Source organism: Bufo bufo, chromosome 1 (assembly GCF_905171765.1).
Source record: "Bufo bufo chromosome 1, aBufBuf1.1, whole genome shotgun sequence".
In the NCBI taxonomy this organism is placed as follows: domain Eukaryota; kingdom Metazoa; phylum Chordata; class Amphibia; order Anura; family Bufonidae; genus Bufo; species Bufo bufo.
The window spans coordinates 156,029,731-156,049,982 of record NC_053389.1 but is presented as its reverse complement, the minus strand read 5'-3'; the positions used below and the strand labels follow the sequence as shown (position 1 = coordinate 156,049,982).

Here is a 20,252-nt window from a genome sequence, read left to right as displayed (position 1 = left end):
AGGGCGTGTGAGATACACCCTTTATAAACAGGGGTTGTATTCTTCTATTAATAAAACACCCTTTTTTGGGCAAAATACACAATTGTTCCGCCCTTGCAGCATCAAGACGTTTGAAATTCCAGGGTTATATAATGCTGTCATATTCAGTTATTAAACAAACACCCCTTTGGGCAATTTTTTTTTATTTGTCAGCCCTATGCTGCAGATGTCATTGTGAGATACACCTTTTATATACAGGGGTTATATTCAGTTAATTGAAATACAGCCATTTTGGGCATAAATCTTTAATTGCGGCCTAGTCTGGATCAGGGCGTGTGAGATACACCCTTTATATACAGGGGTTATAGGTATACAGCCATTTTGGGCAAACAAATTTAATTGAGACCTAGTCTGGTTCAGGGCGTGTGAGATACACCCTGTACATACTGTCGTTCTATTCTACTATTAATTAAACACCCATTTAGGGCAAGATCCTAAATTCAAGAAATATGAGGAGAGCATCAAATAAGGGATGTGGCCCAGGTCATGGTGCTGCTGGTGGAGCTCCTGTTGCAGGGAGAGGACGTGGTCGATCTGTGCCAGCTACACGCACAAGTGAAACCCCTTTCTCAGGTGCGAGTAGGCGACAGAACCTGCAGCGGTATTTGGTCGGGCCTAATGCGGCCCTACGAATGGTGAGGCCTGAACAAGTACAGGCGATAGTAGATTGGGTTGCTGACAGTGCCTCCAGTTCCTTCACATTGTCTCCTACCCAGTCTCCTGCTGAAAGATCGGAGTTGGCACCTGCAGCCCATGTCCATCAGTCTTTCACCTCACCCCCTTGCAAATCAGCCAAGCAGTCTGAGCCCACAGTCATGCAGCAGTCTCTTCTGCTTTTTGATGACTCTGTTAGCAGGGTTTACCAGGGCAATCCACCTAGCCCTGCCCCAGAAGTGGAAGAGATTGAGTGCCCCGATGCCCAACCACTTATCTTTCAAGAGGAGTACATGGGTGGACCATCGCAGCACGTCTCGGATGATGACGAAATACAGGTGCCAACTGCTGGGGCTTTCGAAAGTGTGCAGACCGACAAGGAGGGCAGGGGTGAAGACTGGGTGGAAGATGATGTGGAGGACGATGAGGTCCTCGACCCCATATGGAATCAAGGTCATGCGAGTGACCTGTTTAGTTCGGAGGAAGAGGCGGTGGTCACACACAGCCACCAGCACAGCAGAAGAGGGAGCAGGGTGCAAAAGCGGAGCGGACGTTCTCTAGACAGTACGCCTGCTACTGCCCACTGCAGCAAGGGACCGAGCACACCAAAGCCAGCTCCAAGGAGTTCCCTGGCGTGGCAGTTCTTCATACAATGTGCTGACGACAAGACACGAGTGGTTTGCACGCTGTGCAATTAGAGCCTAAAGCGAGGCATAAACGTTCTCAACCTGAGCACAACCTGCATGACCAGGCATTTAAGTGCTAAGCACGAGCTGCAGTGGAGTGGACACCTCAAAAACCAAGAAAGGTCTCTCGCTCCTCTTGCTTCCTCTTCTGCTGCAGTCTCGGCCTCTTCATCCACCTCTGGAGTGACAGTGCCACAGCGCACCCCAACAGAGGATCTTCCAGCAACACCACCACCTGGGTCACCAAGCATCTCCACAATGTCCCACGGAAGCATTCAGCTCTCCATCTCCCAAACACTGGAGAGGAAGTACCCCCCTACCCACCAGCGATCCCTAGCCCTGATTGCCAGCATTTCTAAATTACTGGCCTTTGAAATGCTGTCATTCCGTCTGGTGGAGACAGATAGTTTTAAAGGCCTTATGGCGGTGGCTTTCCCACAGTATGTCGTGCCCAGCCACCACTACTTTTCAAGGCGAGCCATCCCTTCCCTGCACAACCAAGTAGGGGACAAAATCAGGTGTGCACTGCGCAATGCCATCTGTGGCAAGGTGCACCTGACTACGGATACGTGGACCAGTAAGCACGGTCAGGGACATTATATCTCCATAACAGCACACTGGCTAAATGCAGTGGTGGCCGGGCCTGAGGCAGATAGCAGTTTGGAACATGTCCTTCCACCACAGAGGATTGCAGGGCACTTCAGTTTGCTTCCTGTTGCTTCCTCCTCATACTCCGCTTCCTCATCTTCTATCGGCTCCTCATCCGGTCAGCGTAACACCTTCACCACCAACTTCAGCACAGCCAGGGGTAAACGACAGCAGGCAGTTTTAAAACTTATCTGTTTGGGGGACAAACCCCACACCGCGCAGGAGCTGTGGACAGGCCTTGAACAACAGACCGATGAGTGGTTGGTGCCAGTGAGCCTCAAGCCTGGCCTGGTGGTGTGCGATAATGGGCGAAATCTCGTAGCAGCTCTGGGACTAGCCGGTTAGATGCACATCCCTTGCCTGGCACATGTGCTGAATTTGGTGGTGCAGAGATTCCTTAAAAATTACCTCGATATGTCAGAGCTGCTGCATAAAGTGCGGGCCGTCTGTGCGCACTTTCGGCGTTCTCACCCTGCTGCTACTCGCCTGTCAGCGCTGCAGTGTAACTTCGGCCTTCCCACTCACCGCCTCATATGCGACGTGCCCACAAGGTAGAACTCCTCCTTGCACATGCTGGCCAGACTGTGCGAGCAGCAGCAAGCGATAGTGGAGTTTCAGCTGCAGCACGCACGGGTGAGTCGCTCTGCTGAACAGCACTACTTCACCACCAATGACTGGGCCTCCATGCAAGACCTGTGTTCCTTGTTGCGCTGTTTCGAGTACTCCACAACCATGGCCAGTGCTGATAACGCCGTTCTCAGCGTTACTATCCCACTTCTATGCCTCCTTGAAAAAACGCTGCTGGCGATGATGGAAGAGGATGTGGCACAGGAGGAGGAGGAGGAAGAGGGATCATTTTGTAGGGTTTCCGCTTAGTCATTCACAAGTGGCTCCGAGGCTGGGTTCCTGCACCCACAAACGCCAGGTACACAATTGTCCAGCCAGGGCACAGTTCTGGAGGATGACAAGAAGGAGGATGAGGAGATGGAGGAGGAGGAACCATGTTCACAGCAGGGTGGCACCCAGACCAGCTCATGTCCATCACTGGTGCGTGGCTTGGGGGATACAGAGGACACAGACGATACACCTTCCACAGAGGACAGCTTTTCGTTGCCTCTGGGCAGCCTGGCACACATGAGCAATTACATGCTGCAGTGTCTCCGCAACGACCGCCGAGTTGCCCACATTCTAACTTGTGCTGATTACTGGGTGGCCACGCTGCTGGATCCCCGTTACAAGGACAACGTACCGTCCTTAATTCCCTCACTGGAGCGTGATCGTAAGATGCGCGAGTACAAGCGCACACTGGTAGACGCGCTGCTGGTGGCATTCCCACCTGACAACGGGGGCGCAGTGGAAGCACAAGGCGAAGGCAGAGGAAGAGGTCGCCAACGCAGCTGGGGCACCGCCAGCACCTCAGAAGGCAGGGTTAGCATGGCCGAAATGTGGGAAAAGCTTTGTCAGCACGCCAGAACAACCAGCGCCACCAGCTGATATGGAACGTCTTAGCAGGAGGCAGCATTTCACCAACATGGTGGAGCAGTATGTGTGCACACGCCTACACGTACTGAATGATGGGTCTGAACCCTTCAACTTCTGGGTCTCCAAATTGGGCACATGGCCTGAGCTTTCCCTTTACGCCTTGGAGGTGTTGGCCTGCCCTGCAGGCAGTGTATTATCTGAACGTATGTTTAGCACGGCAGGGGGCGTCATCACAGACAAGCGCAGCCGCCTGTCCACAGCCAATGTGGATAAGCTCACGTTCATTAAAATGAACCAGGCATGGATCCCACAGGACTTGTCTGTACCTTGTGCAGAATAGACATGTATACCTGCCTTAACCAGCCATAGTTAAATTTTCGGTTGAAATAAAAAAAAATTTGGGTGTGATGTACCACTGCTATACCTATTAGACAGGTAAAAAAATTAAAATAAATTGTCAGTTACATTCTCTGGTGAAATTAATTTTTTTTTGGGTGTGATGTACCACTGCTATACCTATTAGACCGGTAAAAAAAATAATTGTCAGTTACATTCTCTGGTGAAATTCACCAATTTTTGGGTGTGATGTACCACTGCTATACCTAGTAGACAGGTAAAAAAAAAAAAAAAATAATTGTCAGTTACATTTTCGGGTGAAATTCACAAATTTTGGGGTGTAAAACACAAGCTTAATAAATTTCAATAATTTTTCTTTTACATTTTCGGGTGACAATAAACAATTTTTTTCTGTCATAGACCCCTGCTCTACCAAGTAGACAGGTTAATAAATTTTTGTAATTTTTCTGTTACATTCTTGGGTTGACATTTTACAATTTTAGACGTGAATAAACCACTGCTCTGCATACTGTAGGTGACAGGGAATAAAATTTCAGAAATTCTTCTTTGATGCGCGCCACCTCCTTTCATTCAATGCTTAAACTTTAACAAGTTGTACCACATTTGCGCTTCAATAATTTGTCCCACATTTGTGCTTTACTCATTTGTCCCACATTTGCGCTTCAATAATTTGTCCCACATTTCCGCTTTACTAATTTGGACAACATTTGCGCTTTAAGAACTTTTCCCACATTTGTGCCACATTTGGGCCTCAATAACTTTTCCCATATTTCCACTCGATCCCAATTTTTTAAAATAAATTTATCTCCCTTAAATGTGGTCTCTCTTTCTCACGCTCCCTCTCCAGCGTGGAACCCTGATTCACTGATAACCGTGATCAACATGGTAGGCTCAGAAAAGTACATCGAAAGTTGATAGAGAAGATATCCAAATGGATGGTGGATGTCACTGGGGCACCTCTGCATAGGTGACAGGAACATACATTTTAAAAAAATGTTACATTGTCAGGTGACATTTTTCTAATTTTGCCGGATAGAAACCGCTGCTCTGCATAGTTGACAGGGAATAAAATTTAATAAATTCTTCATTAATTGATGCGCGCCACATCCTTTCATTCAATGCTTAAACTTTAAAAAGTTGTCCCACTTTTACGCTTTAATAATTTGTCCCATAATTCCGCTCTATAATTTTAAATTTGAAAAAATTAATCCTCCCTTGGATGTGGTCTCTCTTTCTCACGCTCCCTCTCTGGCGTGGAACCCTGATTCCCCGCCACCCGTGATCACCATGGTAGGCGCATAAAAGAACATCGAAAGTTAATAGAGCAGATATCAAATTGGATCGTGAACATCACGGGGACGTGCGACATGGTAGGGCAGTAAGTGTGCACACGCCTACACGAACTGACTGACAGGGGTCAGCCCCTGCAACTTCTGGGTCTCCAAATTGGGCACATGGCCTGAGCTTGCCCTTTACCCCTTGGAGGTGCTAACCTGCCCTGCAGCCAGTGTATTGTCTGAACGTGTGTTTAGCACGACTAGAGGGGATTATGACAGGTTATATTTCCCAATGTTTTGGGGTGTACCCTAATTTTAAAAAATAAAAATAAATTTAAAACCAAAAAGCAATGTAGCTACCTCCTCCACTGCCGCTTCCACCTACACCGCCACATCCACCGCCTCCTTAAGCTCCTACTCCATATGGACCTCGTCCCCCTAGATCAAGATTACTATTTATTTTTACTTATTTTATGTTATTTAAAGTCATTTCCCTATCCACATTTGTTTGCAGAGTACTTGCCATGCTCCTAACCACATTTTGATGCCATTTGCAGCCCTCTAGCCCTTTCCATGACATTTTTACAGCCATTTTAGTGCTCAAAAGTCCCATTGACTTTAATGGGGTTCGGGGTCAAATTCGGGTCCCGAACTCGAACTTTTTTGTGAAGTTTGGCCGAACCCGTCGAACAAGAACATCCAGGTGTCCGCTGAACTCTAATTGTGAACTTTGTAGTTTGCAATTGGTGGAACTGTAAATAAACACACATAATTGGTTCAGTATACAGTTCTAATCACTATATTAACAGTAGGAACATTATATAACTGTCTTAAATACCTATTTTGGCCTCTCTGCTTCCATAAAACACAGCTCTTAGGGGAGTGAATGTCTGTTCAGCTTCTCTCTCTGGTGAATAATAATTTCTAGCAGCTCATGCTAGGGAATTTCCCACACAGGCTGTGTGTGAGGCTGGCTGTGATTGGCCAAGACTCCTGCTGAGTGTGAGGCTGGCTGTGATTGGTCTAGACTCCTGCCCAGCAACAACAGTTTAACTCTATGCTTTCTGTTGTTTCTGCTGTGTCATTGAGCTTACCTCACATCATATAATGAATCTTAAAGGCATATTATCTTTTCTGCTTCTGTGAACACAATATATATAACAGTTTTATGACATCCAAACATGAAGTCACTGTAAATAACTCTGCTTTTGTCTTTAACACACAAACATAGGAACTGTATTAAGGTTATTGGCAGGTCTAGCTGTATAAACATATAAGCTATGTTATCAACCTAGGACAGGTCTTAGCTGGCCAGCTACACTCCCACCAAAATTACCTATAATTCTATGTTCTCAGTAGTAGGACTTAAACATGAATTTGAGGAATTTTACATCATGCTCTCAACTCTCAAGTGTCTTTTATCACTCTCAAGTAGAAAAACTAACTTCTGTATTGGACGTTCCAACTTGAGTGGAGTAGTGAGACGTTTTCCATTTTTGTCAAGTTTTGAGTCTCCTATTTGTAACAACACTCTTCTTACTAGTTTGTCTTCATCCTTTTGAACTTCTAGAACTTTGGCCAATTTCCATTGACTTCTAGGTAAATCTTGTTCTTTCACTAAGGCCTCATGCACACGACCGTGCCGTTTTTTGCGGTCCGCAAACTGCGGATCCGCAAGAAACGGAAGCCGCCCATGTTGCCTTCCGCAATTTGCATAACGGAACAGGCGCGGGCAATATAAATGCCTATTCTTGTCCTCAAAGCGCGGACAAGAATAGGACATGTTATATTTTTTTAGCAGGGCCGCATCCTAGCCAACAAAACGGCAGCTCAGATGCGGACAAAAACGGTCGTGTGTATGAGGTCTAACACTATGTCACCAACTTGGACATTTCTTCTGGGTGTTTTCCATTTACTTCTTAGCATAAGATTGGCTAAGTACTCTTTTCTCCATCTATTCCAAAACTGATCTGATAGATATTAAACTCTTTCGCTATCTCCTTTTAGCATATAAATCCTCTTTGATGAACTTGCCAGGTGGTGGCTGTATGTAATCAGACTTAAAGGGAACCTGTCATGTGGATATTTGATTATAATCTAACTAATTATATACAATTATTAACTACTAAAAAGTACCTTAGATGTATTCACTTACTGGTGTGACAGATGGTTACCTCATAATATACACACAAAGATGCCACATGCCGCATGCTAATGAGCTGATTTGAGTCCAGCGTGATGTCATCGAGTCCAGCGTTTTTTAATTCAGAGCTATAGCCACTCCCCTGCCCACCTGCTGCTGATTCATATGGAAAATAACTGTCAATCAGCAGCAGGTAGGCGGGGAATGTCAGGAGCTCATGAATATTCAGGACTCATCATTATGAGCTGGAGCTTTTCAATACAACATGTTGGCAGATTGACTGGGTCAATTAAAGAAAGAGAGCCAGCATTTTGCTAAAAGAATCAGTCACTTATGTATGTCGCCCTTAGTTAGGACACTATAAAACTGGTGACCGGTTCCCTTTAAGGTGAAGTAGATGGTTGGGAGTTAAAGGGTCCAAACTTGTTGGATCGTTGATGTTATCAACTGTATGACTGTTAACAATAGACATTACTTCATAGAATAGGGTCCTAAGTGAAGCATCATCTATTCTTCTGGCTTTCCTTTTCAACACTGAACTTAACACATTTCTTACAGTTCTGATATGTCTTTCCCAAATTATTCCTGTATGGCTTGCATGTGGAGCATTCTCTAACAAATACTCAGTTACTTTTTCTTTATCGATCTCTTTTAGAGCTCTCTTCAATTCATTCTTTGCTCCGACAAACTTAGATCCTTGGTCAGATCTAAGCTCTTTGACAGTACCTCTAATGGCTATGAAACATCTCAAGGTGTTGATGAATGCGTCAGTTGGCATATCCTCTAACATTTCCAGGTGAATTGCTCTGGAGCTCAGACATGTAAATATTAGTCCATATCTCTTGTACGCCTTGCGGTTCTGTTTAGTGATGAATGGGCCAAAAAAATCCATTCCGCTATTAAGAAATGGTGGTAATGGGTTTACACGATCTGCCGGTAAATCTACCATTCTTTGTTCTTCGGTAGGTCTACGTGCCTTTCTGCAGACTACACATTTACTTATATACTTTGCTATAACTTTGCTTCCTTTCACAGTCCAGTAACCATCTTCTCTTAAACAGCTTTGGGTAAAGCTTCTTCCTTGATGCAAGGATTTGTTGTGGTAGTGATCAATAATAAATCTTGTAAAGGTAGAGTTTTTGGGTAGAATTGCTGGATGTTTCACTCTGATAGGTAACAATGCATTTTCCAGTATCCCTCCCACCTTCAGTATACCATCCTGCAGAACAAGATTAAAGGGGTTGTCTGGGTTCAGAGCTGAACCCGGACATCCCTCCATTTTCATCCCGGCAGCCCCCCTGACATGAGCATCGGAGCAGTTCATGCTCCGATGCTCTCCTTTGCCCTGCGCTAAATTGCACAGGGCAAAGGCATTTTTAGGTGTTCCGGTGACGTACCGGGGCTCTCCATGGGGCTTACAGGAACCCTGGTGACGTCACCGGCACTGATGGGCGGGATTTAGCTCTGCCCTAGCCAGTAAAACGGCTAGAGCAGAGCTAAAGCCCGCCCCTCTGAGCCGGTGATGTCACCGAACACACTGCCAGGTGGAAGTTACCGCCCGGCAGTGTGTTATTGTAAACAAAAGAGCCCGTGCCCTGCGCGATTTAGAGCAGGGCACGGGAGCGCATCGGAGCATGAGATGCTCCGATGCTAGCCTCAGGGGGGCTGCCTGGGTGAAAAAAAAAGGGTATGTCCGGGTTCAGCTCTGAACCCGGACAACCCCTTTAAGCTAGTACAATGGGTGGTTGTTTGGAAGCCTTTTAGGTTCTTGACTAATTCTCTTCAACTCTTCACTGTAGAATCTCTGTTAAATGAGTATTATGACTGTCTCTTTAGCTTTCATTCTTTCTTCTATATTCAACAATTCCTTCTTTCTGATTCAGTTTGCCAAATGTTGAATTCGAGCTACTACATTTATGACCGTATTCCATTTTGAACATCTGGCTGGTCTTTCAAGTGTGTCATCTTGACACTTGGCAGCAGTGCTCAATGTTTGTATAACTTTTACTTCTGGATCACCCCTAGACAATTCTGTGTAACCTTTACTGGGCATAATTTCCTTTTCCCAAAGGAACTCTGGGCCTGTGAACCAATTAGACTTTTTCAATTCTGTTACATTCAGGTCTCTTAAAGCATGATGTGCTGGGTTATGCTTTGTGTCAATGTGATGCCAATGTTCTGGATTTGTTATTTCCCGAATTTTCTCAACTCTGTTGGCGACAAAGATTTGGAATCTTCCAGCTTCGTTATTTATGTATCCTAGGACAACTTGTGAGTCTGTCCAAAAATATTCTTCATCTATTTTCAACTCCAATTCTTCTCTCAGAAACTTGCTTACTAATACTGAAACTACGGCTGCTGTCAGTTCAAGTCTTGGTATTGTCTGAATACTGGTAGGTGCAACTCTGGCCTTCCCCATAACCAGGGCACTGTGTATCTTTTCTTCTCCTATCACTCGGATGTAGGAGCACTGACCATAACTACTGGCATCTGAAATGTGATGAAGTTCTATTTTCTTGTACTTACCAAAATCATGAGGTACAAAACATCTTGGTATCCGAACCTCTCTTAAGTTTTGCAAGTCTCTTATCCAACTCTCCCACCTTGGCCTCAAATTTTCAGGTATGGACTCGTCCCATCCCAACTTTTGTCTGCATAATTCTTGTAGTATTCATTTTACTCTGAGGATTACTGGGGCCAGGAATCCCAATGGATCATATATAGAAGCCACTGCGGAAAGAATGATACGTCTAGTTGCAACTTTCTCTTTAATAGATACTTTAAAGAATAACTTGTCGTTCTCTACATTCCATCCCAATCCAAGTACATTTTGAACTGGAAGATTATCATAATTGAGATCTACATTCTTCATTGTTGCTGCACATTCAGAGTCACTGATGGATTCCATTACCTCTCTGTTGTTTGAGAAGAATTTGTGAAAGCGCAGGTTTCCTCTCGCGCATAACTCTCGACTTTCTTTCACTAGTTTGATTGCAGATTCTGTGGACTCTAGACTTATAAGACCATCATCTACATAAAAGTTTTTCTTCAGAAAATGTGCTGCTAATGGGCAATCCTTTTCATTCTGATTGGCCAGGTTCTTCATACCTTAATTGGCACAACCTAGAGACGATGTGGCTCCAAACAAGTGTACTTTCATTCTGTATTCTGCTGGCTCTGAATCTGTATCGCCATCCTCCCACCATAGAAACCTCAGGAAGTCTCTATATTCATTCTTCACATGAAACTGGTGGAACATCTTTTCAACGTCACACATGACTGCTACGGAATACTTTCTAATTCTACAGAGTACTCCAGACAGAGTGTTTGTAAGATCTGGTCCTTTTAGTAGATGATCGTTCAATGCAACATTATCATACTTTGGTGAGCAATCAAATCCCACTCTAATCTTATCTGGTTTCTGTGAGTGGTAGACACCTTGATGTGGGATGTACCACACTTCTCCTTCTTTAGGCTAATTATTAACTTTCTCTGCATGTCTTTCTTCAAGGATGCCTTCCATGAATTTCAAATAATCATTCTTCAGTTTGGGATCTCTTACCATCCTTTTCTTCAAACATTTTAATCTTGCTAGGGCAAGATTTCTGTTATTTGGCAGACGAGGTCGTTCTCTAAAAGTTAAGGGCATTTCAAGATGACCTTGTTGGTTCTGCTGAGTACTTTCTTGTAGAGTGTGTACAAACTTTATGTCTTCTTGGGATACACTCTTTTCTTTAGAACTTATGTCTGCAAATTCAGATTCAAGGATCTTGATTACTTTTGCTGGACTTACAGTTGGTAACTCTTGGACAGATATTCGATGACACAATCCTGTCACCTGTCTTGAGTTTGCAATCTGCTGTTTTCCTCCAACAACACCCCATCCTAGATCAGTTTGAACAGCGTAGGGTTCACCCTTTCCTCCTGTGATTACCTTTCATGGTACCAAGGCTTCGGGAAAATCGTAGCCTATTAACAGTCCAACAACAAACTCCTTCAGCAGGGACATTTCATTAGATATAACAGATAGGTGTTCCCATTTATTGGCTGTTTCACAGGTAGGTATGCAATCTTGATCTAGAGCTATATCATCTTTTGTATAAGCTGGAGGTAGATCTAATGTGAAATTTGAATGAAGTCATCTAACTCTTAGTCCTTTGACCCTTTGACTGTTCACTACTGTGTTTTCCCCGTCATTGTGGTGAGTTTGAGCCTCACTGGTTCGGTAGCCACTTGTAATTTCTTGCAGATTTCTTAATCAATGAAGGTGACGTCACTCTGGGCATCCAGTAGCGCATAGGCGTATACCTTCTTGTTCCTCCTTTTAGGATTTGAAATGCACACTGGTACAACTATTGATGTGCCGTTGCTTTCTCCTTCCCTTATTTTGCAAGACAATACCAATACCTTCTTTCCTTCCTCAGTATCTTTAAGTATTGAGAATTTATCTTTCTTTGGATGTTCTTCATGTAGTGGTGTAGGATGGTGTCCTTTGCAAACGCTGCATGTGGACTTTTTCTTACATGGCCTTTTCTTAGACATCTGAAACACAGTTGGGTATCCAGTACAATTTTTTTTTTTCTTCTGAGGACTTCTCCTTCAATTGTTGGCACTTGTGTATGGAGTAGTTTTCTCCACAGAACATACATTTGAAGGTAGTCTGAAGATTTGTCAGTTCTGTCTCTCTACTGATCCCAGTAGTGACTTTGAACTTGCTCTTGTAGGTATCTGGACCTTTAGCTGCTGTGTTGGTTGCAATGCTAGTTGCTCTGGCATGTCTTATCTCTCTTACAGGCCTTTCTTCTAAGGATTTTAAGACGTAAGATGATGTTACTAAATTACATGCTATCCGTGCTTCCTCATTGACGAAGTCAGAGAACTCTTTAAAACTTGGGAAGTTCTTACCTAGATCTAACTGTTTAGTCACATAGCGATTCCATCTAGAAGCCACTTCTTCAGGTAGCTTAGTTAGCATCCTGTGGTTTTCTAGATAATCGTTCAGTACTTCCATTCCTTGAACATGTTGGATGGTATTGCTGCATGCTTGCAGGAAGTCACCCTACTTTTGGAGTCTGAAGTGTTCTTTAGGACCTATTTTAGGCCAGTTATTCAGTTTCTCTCTAAAGGCTCTTTGTACTAAGAAAGGATGACCATATCTTGCATTCAACTTTTCCCAAGCTTGTTTGTAGGCTTCTTCGTCTCTTCTATAGAAGTTACCTTCAAGAACTTCCTTGGCTTCTCCACCCAACATATCTCTGAAGGTAGAATAACTTGTCGACTGGACTGAAGCAATGATGCTCAATGATCATTTCAAAACTTGCCTTCCACTCTATGAACTTCAGTACTTCTCCTGAAAATACAGTAAGTTCCGGAACAGGAAGTCTAGCGAGGACTGTTCTCTGTGGTCTTACTGGGACAATGGTTGTAACATTCTCCTGACAGTTGCAGTGACATCTAGGAATAGAATCATCCAGTTCTATTTTCTTATTTAGTTCTGAATTAGGGGAGTCCTCTTCATTTTTTCCGTTAAAGATAGAAGGTAAGTTCACACACCTTTTTCCTAACACTGGACTAGGTCTCTCTTTGTCTTTCTGAGCAGGGATGGAAGGATAATGACTTATTTCCTCACTAAGTGCTGGAGATTTCCTTCCATTCTCCTGGGCGTATGGAGGAAAATAGGAGTTTGTTTCTTCACTTAGTACAGATTTGAACCTAAGACTACTCTGATTCATATGCTCTTTGTGTACTCTAAGTCTGGCTTCTATGATCTTAACTTCTTTTTGCCTTTCCAGACTTTTCATCTGTTGGTGTTGTGCCTCGATTTCAGCTTCCTATTCAGCCACCAGTTGGCACTGTCAGAGTGCAACTTCCAAAGTTAATCTGTTTGGGCTATATTTGTTTAAAGCAAGAGTAATGCTGTATCAGACTCTTCTAACTCAAGACAGGTTCTCTTGCTCTTCCCCCTCTACTTTATCTATCTTTGCATCCTCTAACAGTAGCATAGGAATATCAGGTTCAGACATTTTACTTTAAATGCTATAACAATCAATACGAATTTTAAAAAACCTTTCACTTTAAATGCAATACTGACAAATGCAGAAATAAATGACTTTCACCTTAAATGCAATAGCAATATATGCAGACAATAAATGACTTTCACTTTAAATACTTTAGAGTCTGTGTAATACAAACTGTCCTTTGTTTTACTTTATTCCTAAACACGAAAATGTCTCTTTATGCCAAAGCCTATATGCAATGAGAAGTATTAAAGGAAAGCTCTGACCTTATTCTAAAAAGCAGGATACTGTGATCTGTAGGTTGCTCAAACAAACGTCAGTCTTAAAGGAGACTTGTCTTTTCTTGATGTGATGCGATGCTCTGTGCTGACTTGCGATGCACCGTGCTGACTTGCGATAATCTGTGCTTAGATACGCTGTCTTGCGATGCGCTAGCTTGAATACGCTGATTTGCGATGTGCTGGCTTGGATACGCCCCTGCAGGCTTTGGGCCTAGTGGTGGGAACTAGCTGGCTGCACTACATTGCCTCTTCGTGGATAGCGGTGCGGGCACTCTAGCTCTGGACTTTGGCCTCCCACCATGCGTCTCTTTCTCTCTCTAGGGATCGCAGGAGGGTTGGCGCTCTTTCTCTGACTATTTTGCCTTTGCCGTTCTGCCACTTTAAGAGTCAGCTGCAGAATGACTAATGCACACGTTCAATGGCCTCTATGGTAGCTCCGCTGAGGCGTCTTTGCTTGCTCACTCAGGGATCAGTTGCTGCACAACTGTATATGCTGGCGCTCCGCTGCTCTAATGCGCTCTTTTCTGTGCAAGTTGAGGAGCGCTATCGCTTCGCCCTCTGAGGGTAATAGTTCCACTGTGGCAGGCGCAGCACTATGAAGTGCCTTTTGCGCTGTGGCATTAGAAGAATTTTGATATCTTCGACTTTTAGTCTAACCAGACTGTCTATTACTCTGTAATTCCTCTAGTGCCGTTCTATGGAAACAGTAGGTTTAAGTAGCACACCAAATGCTTGAAATAACTTCTTTATTAACTTCAACTTTTCTTCATATAACACTGCCGCCTCCGCAGCAGATCGTCCATTTACATAACAGGTGTTGAAAAGATATAACAAAATGGCAGTATGCATAGGATGGTGGTTCAACTGTTCAATCTTGTCATTCAACATAAAATGGTGGATATATTTCTCTCTTGAGTATCTGTACTCTCACTTTAAGTTATTTTAGCACTTTATGATCTCTCTGAGAGGTATATCTGAGGTCTAACTAATAGTTCACTTGCTGAATTTGGTCGCAATTTGCAATATGCAGTTAGCAGTAACTATTTGCAGATTGGTTGATTATGATCTGGTATGGTTGTATGCAATTTGGATTGCAATTTGGAATTTGAATTTGGATTGTGAACTTTGTAGTTTGCAGTTGGTGGAACTGTAAATAAACACACATAACTGGTTCAGTATACAATTCTAATCACTATATTAACAGTAGGAACATTATATAACTGTTTTAAATACCTATTTTGGCCTATCTGCTTCCTTAAATCACAGCTCTTAGTGAAGTGAATGTCTGTTCAGCTTCTCTCTCTGGTGAATAATAATTTCTAGTCGCTCCTGCTAGGGAATTTCCCACACAGTCTGTGTGTGAGGCTGGCTGTGATTGGCCAAGACTCCTGCTGTGTGTGAGGCTGGCTGTGATTGGTCTAGACTCCTGCTCATCAACAACAGTTTAACTCTATGCTTTCTGTTGTTTCTGCTGTGTCATTGAGCTTACCTCACATCATATGATGAATCCTAAAGGCATATTATCTTTTCTGCTTCTGTGAACACAATATATATAACAGTTTTATGACATCCAAACATGAAGTCACTGTAAATAAATCAGCTTTTGTCTTTAACACACAAACATAGGAACTGTATTAAGGTTATTGGCAGGTCTAGCTGTATAAACATATAAGCTATGTTAGCAACCTAGGACAGGTATTAGTTGGCCAGCTACAGTCATCAGTATCAAAATCCTGGAAAACCCATTTAATCCCTTCCTAATGTTCTTACTATGCTTCTGATCCTCTTGCTGTCATGTGCCCCTTTATATTCCCTTGCAGTACAATCCAGCAGCTTACTTTCAAGTCTCCAGAAAACCTCCACATCCTTGCTCTCCTCTCTAAACATTCCCTCTATTAGATCATATCTGCATTGCTTTATTACCCTGTATGCCATTGCACTAAAAGAGACTGGACAGGACAAGAACCACCTGCCCAACACTGAAACTGTAAAGCATGCCCCCATCACATAATTGTCTTATGCACCAAAAATACAGGTGGGGTATTATAAAAAAAAAGAATAATGGGCAGATTTACTAAGCTTAGTGTACAACCACCCGGCGTGGTCGTGATCCGGTCAGATCTCAGCCAGCTGTGGACAATTAGGATGCAGATGCTTTATATTTAACTAATGAAGACTTCAGGTTGTGTCACTTCAGCAAATTGCTTTTATTATGAATAGAAAGTTAATACAAGCCACTTACTAATGTATTGTTATTATCCATATTGCCTACTTTGCTAGCTGGATTGATTTCTCCATCACGCTTGCACACTTTCGAAAAAAGCACCAGCATAACCTTAGAGAGGCCGGCACTTTTTCTTATAGTATGCAAGCACGGCCACTGCTGATGGATTGCAGGGTGGTCGTAACCATGGAAACGAGCAGTGTATAATGTAATGGAAAAATTAATCCAGCCAGGAAAGGAGGCAATATGGACAATCACAATACATTAGTAAGTGCCTTGTATTAACTTTCTCTACATGATAAATGCCACTTGCTGAAGTGACACAACCCCTTAAATGGCCGTGCAGTATTCAAGATACTTCATTGGTTATATTAGTCTTAAATAGTAACATATCAGACAGCTGCAGTCTAATTGACTGCGTGGTTCTTGACTGCAACTGGCCGCGACTCGCCAGGATCATAACCATGCAGTGTGGTCATACCATTATAGATGGCGCAAAATTAGACAAGCTGCCTAGACCTGCACCAGATTGTTCAGAGGGGCTTGGGCTGGATGATAAATGTGGCACAGGGATAGACACTTTTCTCTAACTATTGGCTAGTTTACTTTGAGACAGAATTTTACATCAGAATTATGGAACAATTTTGACCACATTGGGGGAGATTTATCAAAACTGGTGTAAAGTAGAACTGGCTTAGTTGCCCACAACAACCAATCATATTCCACCTTTCATTTTCCAAAGGAGCTCTCAAAAATTAAAGATGGATTCTGATTGGTTGCTAAGGGCAACTAAGCCAGTTCTACTTTACACCAGTTTGTAGGCGCAGGCACATTAGTAAATCTTGGCCAATGAATTTTAAAAATAACTGAGCAAGATTGTAAAAGGGCCGTTGTCATGTATTCTAGGAAGTCAGTTGAACAGAGTAAGAATTCATTATTAAGAGCGCCTGAATGATATGTAGTTAGTATGAACCTTCATTCTTGACCAGTGTAAATATGCCCAGTGATCAAACGATAAAACGTGCATTAGTCGTTTATCACATCTTTTAGGATGACATGAAAATTAACATTTGTCGACAGACTATTCCCTTGTGTAAAAAGAGGATGTGCTACATGAGAGGAGGGGAGAAATAAAAGAACGCACTAATGATTGTACAACCCCCCCATGATAACTGCAACAGAAAAATGAAAATAAACGAGTGCTATTGATCCGTGCTTGTTACTGCCAATTTATTTGCCGTGTAACAGCCCGCTGGATCTCTTTCCATTCTGATTAACTATAATGGGGCCCGGCAGAGATCCGGCTGCAGCAGTTTTCTTCTGGCCAATTCTCAACATATTTGCTGGACTGCGAACGGATCTCCTCCGGTCCCTATTATAGTTAATGGGCCTGACGAGGACTTGCCAGCTTCTGGCAATGCTGGAATGCAAAAAGATCCAGCAGGCTGTTCGCTGCCAGAACACTCTACCGGATCTCTATCACTAGTGTGAAACTACAGTAGCCCAACCTAACAAATAGAACAAAGTATGGGACAGAGATCCGAATTTTTCAAAATTTGATTTTGGTCCGATTCAGCTGATTCACCCATACAATTTGATTCTGGTCGGAATAAATTCTACCCAAATTGAAAGTGCTAATTATCTGGAAAAGCCTCCCTCTCTCTTTTTCTCTCTCTCTCCATCTCTCTATATTCTTTCTCTTTCTGTCTCTCTATGCCTCTCACCCAAATTTGGTAGAATCTGACTTAAAAAAAAATAATTTATATCAACATTATTCACTAATCCCTAGTAGGGGACAAATGGGAGAAAATACAAGACTGCAAGACAGCAGGATTACATTACAGAAAATGTGTTCTATGTTATCATGGAGAAATATAGGACTAAAGGTGTACATAGCCTTGTGGTCTCACCCTGGTGTTTCAGAAAGGGCCCATAGCTAAAATGATTAAAGGGGTTATGCAAGAATGGCAACCCCCCAAATCTGTCGGACCTGGAAAGGGAAGGTGACTTACCTGCTTCGAGGCTCCGGCTCCCTGCTCCTTTTCCTGTAGGCTTGCTCTGCTAGGCTTCATCGATATCAACATCCAGTTTGACATTGCCGCAGCAAATCACTGGCCACAGAGGTGTCCAGCTCCCCTTGTGCCATGTTACTATTTCTCATGACGTGAAAGGGAGTCAGAAACCACCATGGCCTGTGATTGGCTGCGGCGATGGCAAACTGCAGGTTGACATCAATGTAGCTCAGTGGAGCATTGCAGGCCTGCAGGAAAAGGTGCAGGAAGCCAGCGCCAGGAAGCAGGTAAGTCATCTTCCCTTTGCAGGTCTAGTAGAATGGAGACGTTTGCCAAAAATCTCCTCATTCTTGCACTACCTCATTAAGGTAAAAAAAAAACAACTGTATGTGTAGCACCTAATGTGTCCATGTACTTTCCATCCTCTCCACTATAGGTGTGGACAACTACAAGTCCTTCCCCTGCCTGGCTGGCCATTACTGCCCATCCAGTGCCACAGCACCAGTGCCTTGTCCACCTGGGACTTATGGTAACAGCACTCGAGGAAGAGAATTAGATGACTGCCAGCCATGCCCAGCTGGCACTTACAACCACCTTTCAGGCCAGGTGTCATGCTTTCTGTGTGGAAGCTCATCCTATTCCCAGCCAGGTTTGTAAAATCACCCAAATGGTCTGAAAGAAATTTTTGGAAATAAAGCAAGGGTACACGGCGACACTTGTCGCGGCCAGGATTGCAGAGCAGCGGTGATGGATATCTTGCAACTGCCACGGCGATCCCATTCTTTTCTATGGGATCACCACTACTCAGTGGTCCTGGCCGTGACAGGTGTCGCACGACCAGTGTCGCCGTATAGCCCTTGCCTCAATGTCATGGTAGGTGTTCACATGAATAGTTATCCATGTAATATACAGATGTGCACTACAATGCTACTCTTAGGATCCTTACACAAGTGCATTTTCTCTGGTGTTTTTTGCCAGTAAACAAGGCAGGATAACAGCATGCATTTTTCATTGGCCATCTGCTGTTTTTGCCGCATGCTTTTGGCATTTTTTTTTCAGCCATTTTTTGCACACGGTGAGGTCAATTTATCAAAACTGGTGTAAAGGAAAACTGGCTTAGTTGCCCATAGCAACCAATCAGAGTCCACCTTTTATTTTTCAGAGCTCCATTGGAAAATGAAAAGTGGAATTTAATTGGTTGCTATGAGTAACTAAACCAGCTTTCCTTTACACCAATTTGATACAATGACGGAGATTTGTCTTGCCACTTTCTTCATGGCATGCTTCCCCTATAGAGAAGGTGATGTGAAAACGCCTGAAAAAATGCTAAGGCCTTTTTCACACAGGCGAGATTTCCACGCAGGTGCACCCGCATTGCACCCACACTGAATCCGGACCCATTCATTTCTATGGGGCTGTGCACGAGCGGTGATTTTCACGCATCACTTGTGCGTTGCATGAAAATCGCAGCATGCTCTACTTTGTGCGTTTTTTTTGACGCAACGCAGGACCCATAGAAATGAATGTGGCTGAGTGAAAATCACAAGCATCTGCAAGCAAGTGCGGATGCGGTGCGATTTTCACGCACGGTTGCTAGGAGATGATCGGGATGGGGACCCGATCATTATATTATTTTCCCTTATAACATGGTTATAAGGGAAAATAATAGCATTCTTAATACAGAATACTTAGTAAAATAGGGATGGAGGGGTTAAAAAAAATAAAAAATAATTTAACTCACCTTAATCCACTTGTTCGCGCAGCTCGGCTTCTCTTCTTTCTTCTTCTTTGCTGTGCAGGAGGAAAATGACCTGTGGTAACGTCACTGCGCTCATCACATGGTCTGTCACATAATTCATCACCGTGGTGATGGACCATGTGATGAGCGCAGTGACATCACCACAGGTCCTTTACCCAGGTCCTGAAGAAAAAAGAAAGAAGAGAAGCCGGGCTGCGTGAACAAGTGGATTAAGGTGAGTTAAATCTTAAATTATTTTTTTTTTAACCCATCCAGCCCTATTTTACCAAGCATTCTGTATTAAGAATGCTATTATTTTCCCTTATAACCATGTTATAAGGGAAAATAATTACATCTACACAACCTTGAACCCAAACCTGAACTTCAGTGAAGAAGTTCGGGTCTGGGTACCACATTCAGTTTTTTATCACGGGCGTGCAAAACACATTGCACCCGCGCGATAAAAACTGAACAACAGAACGCAATCACAGTCAAAACTGACTGCAATTGCGTACCTACACGCGCGGGTTTGCCACAATGCACCCAGGACACATGTGGAGCCAAAACGTGACGCCCATGTGAAAGAGGCCTAAGAGCTCTAGCATGCTTCGTTTTTTGAAAAGAAGTAAGAAAAATAAAAAAGCCACCAAATTAACAAAAAGGCAGGCACAAAAAACACCCCTAAAAATTTGAA

General features: G+C 43.4%; 1 protein-coding gene across 1 annotated transcript in view; it reads left to right on the top strand.

Moving 5' to 3' along the window:
- Window positions 1-19,065: 19,065 nt before the first annotated feature.
- The window catches only part of LOC120997173, a 45,272-nt gene continuing 44,085 nt past the window's right edge, over window positions 19,066-20,252 (top strand). The window contains exon 1 of the mRNA XM_040427188.1: window positions 19,066-19,120. Within this exon, the coding sequence (XP_040283122.1) occupies window positions 19,066-19,120 (55 nt within the window). The remainder of the gene's footprint in view (window positions 19,121-20,252) is intronic.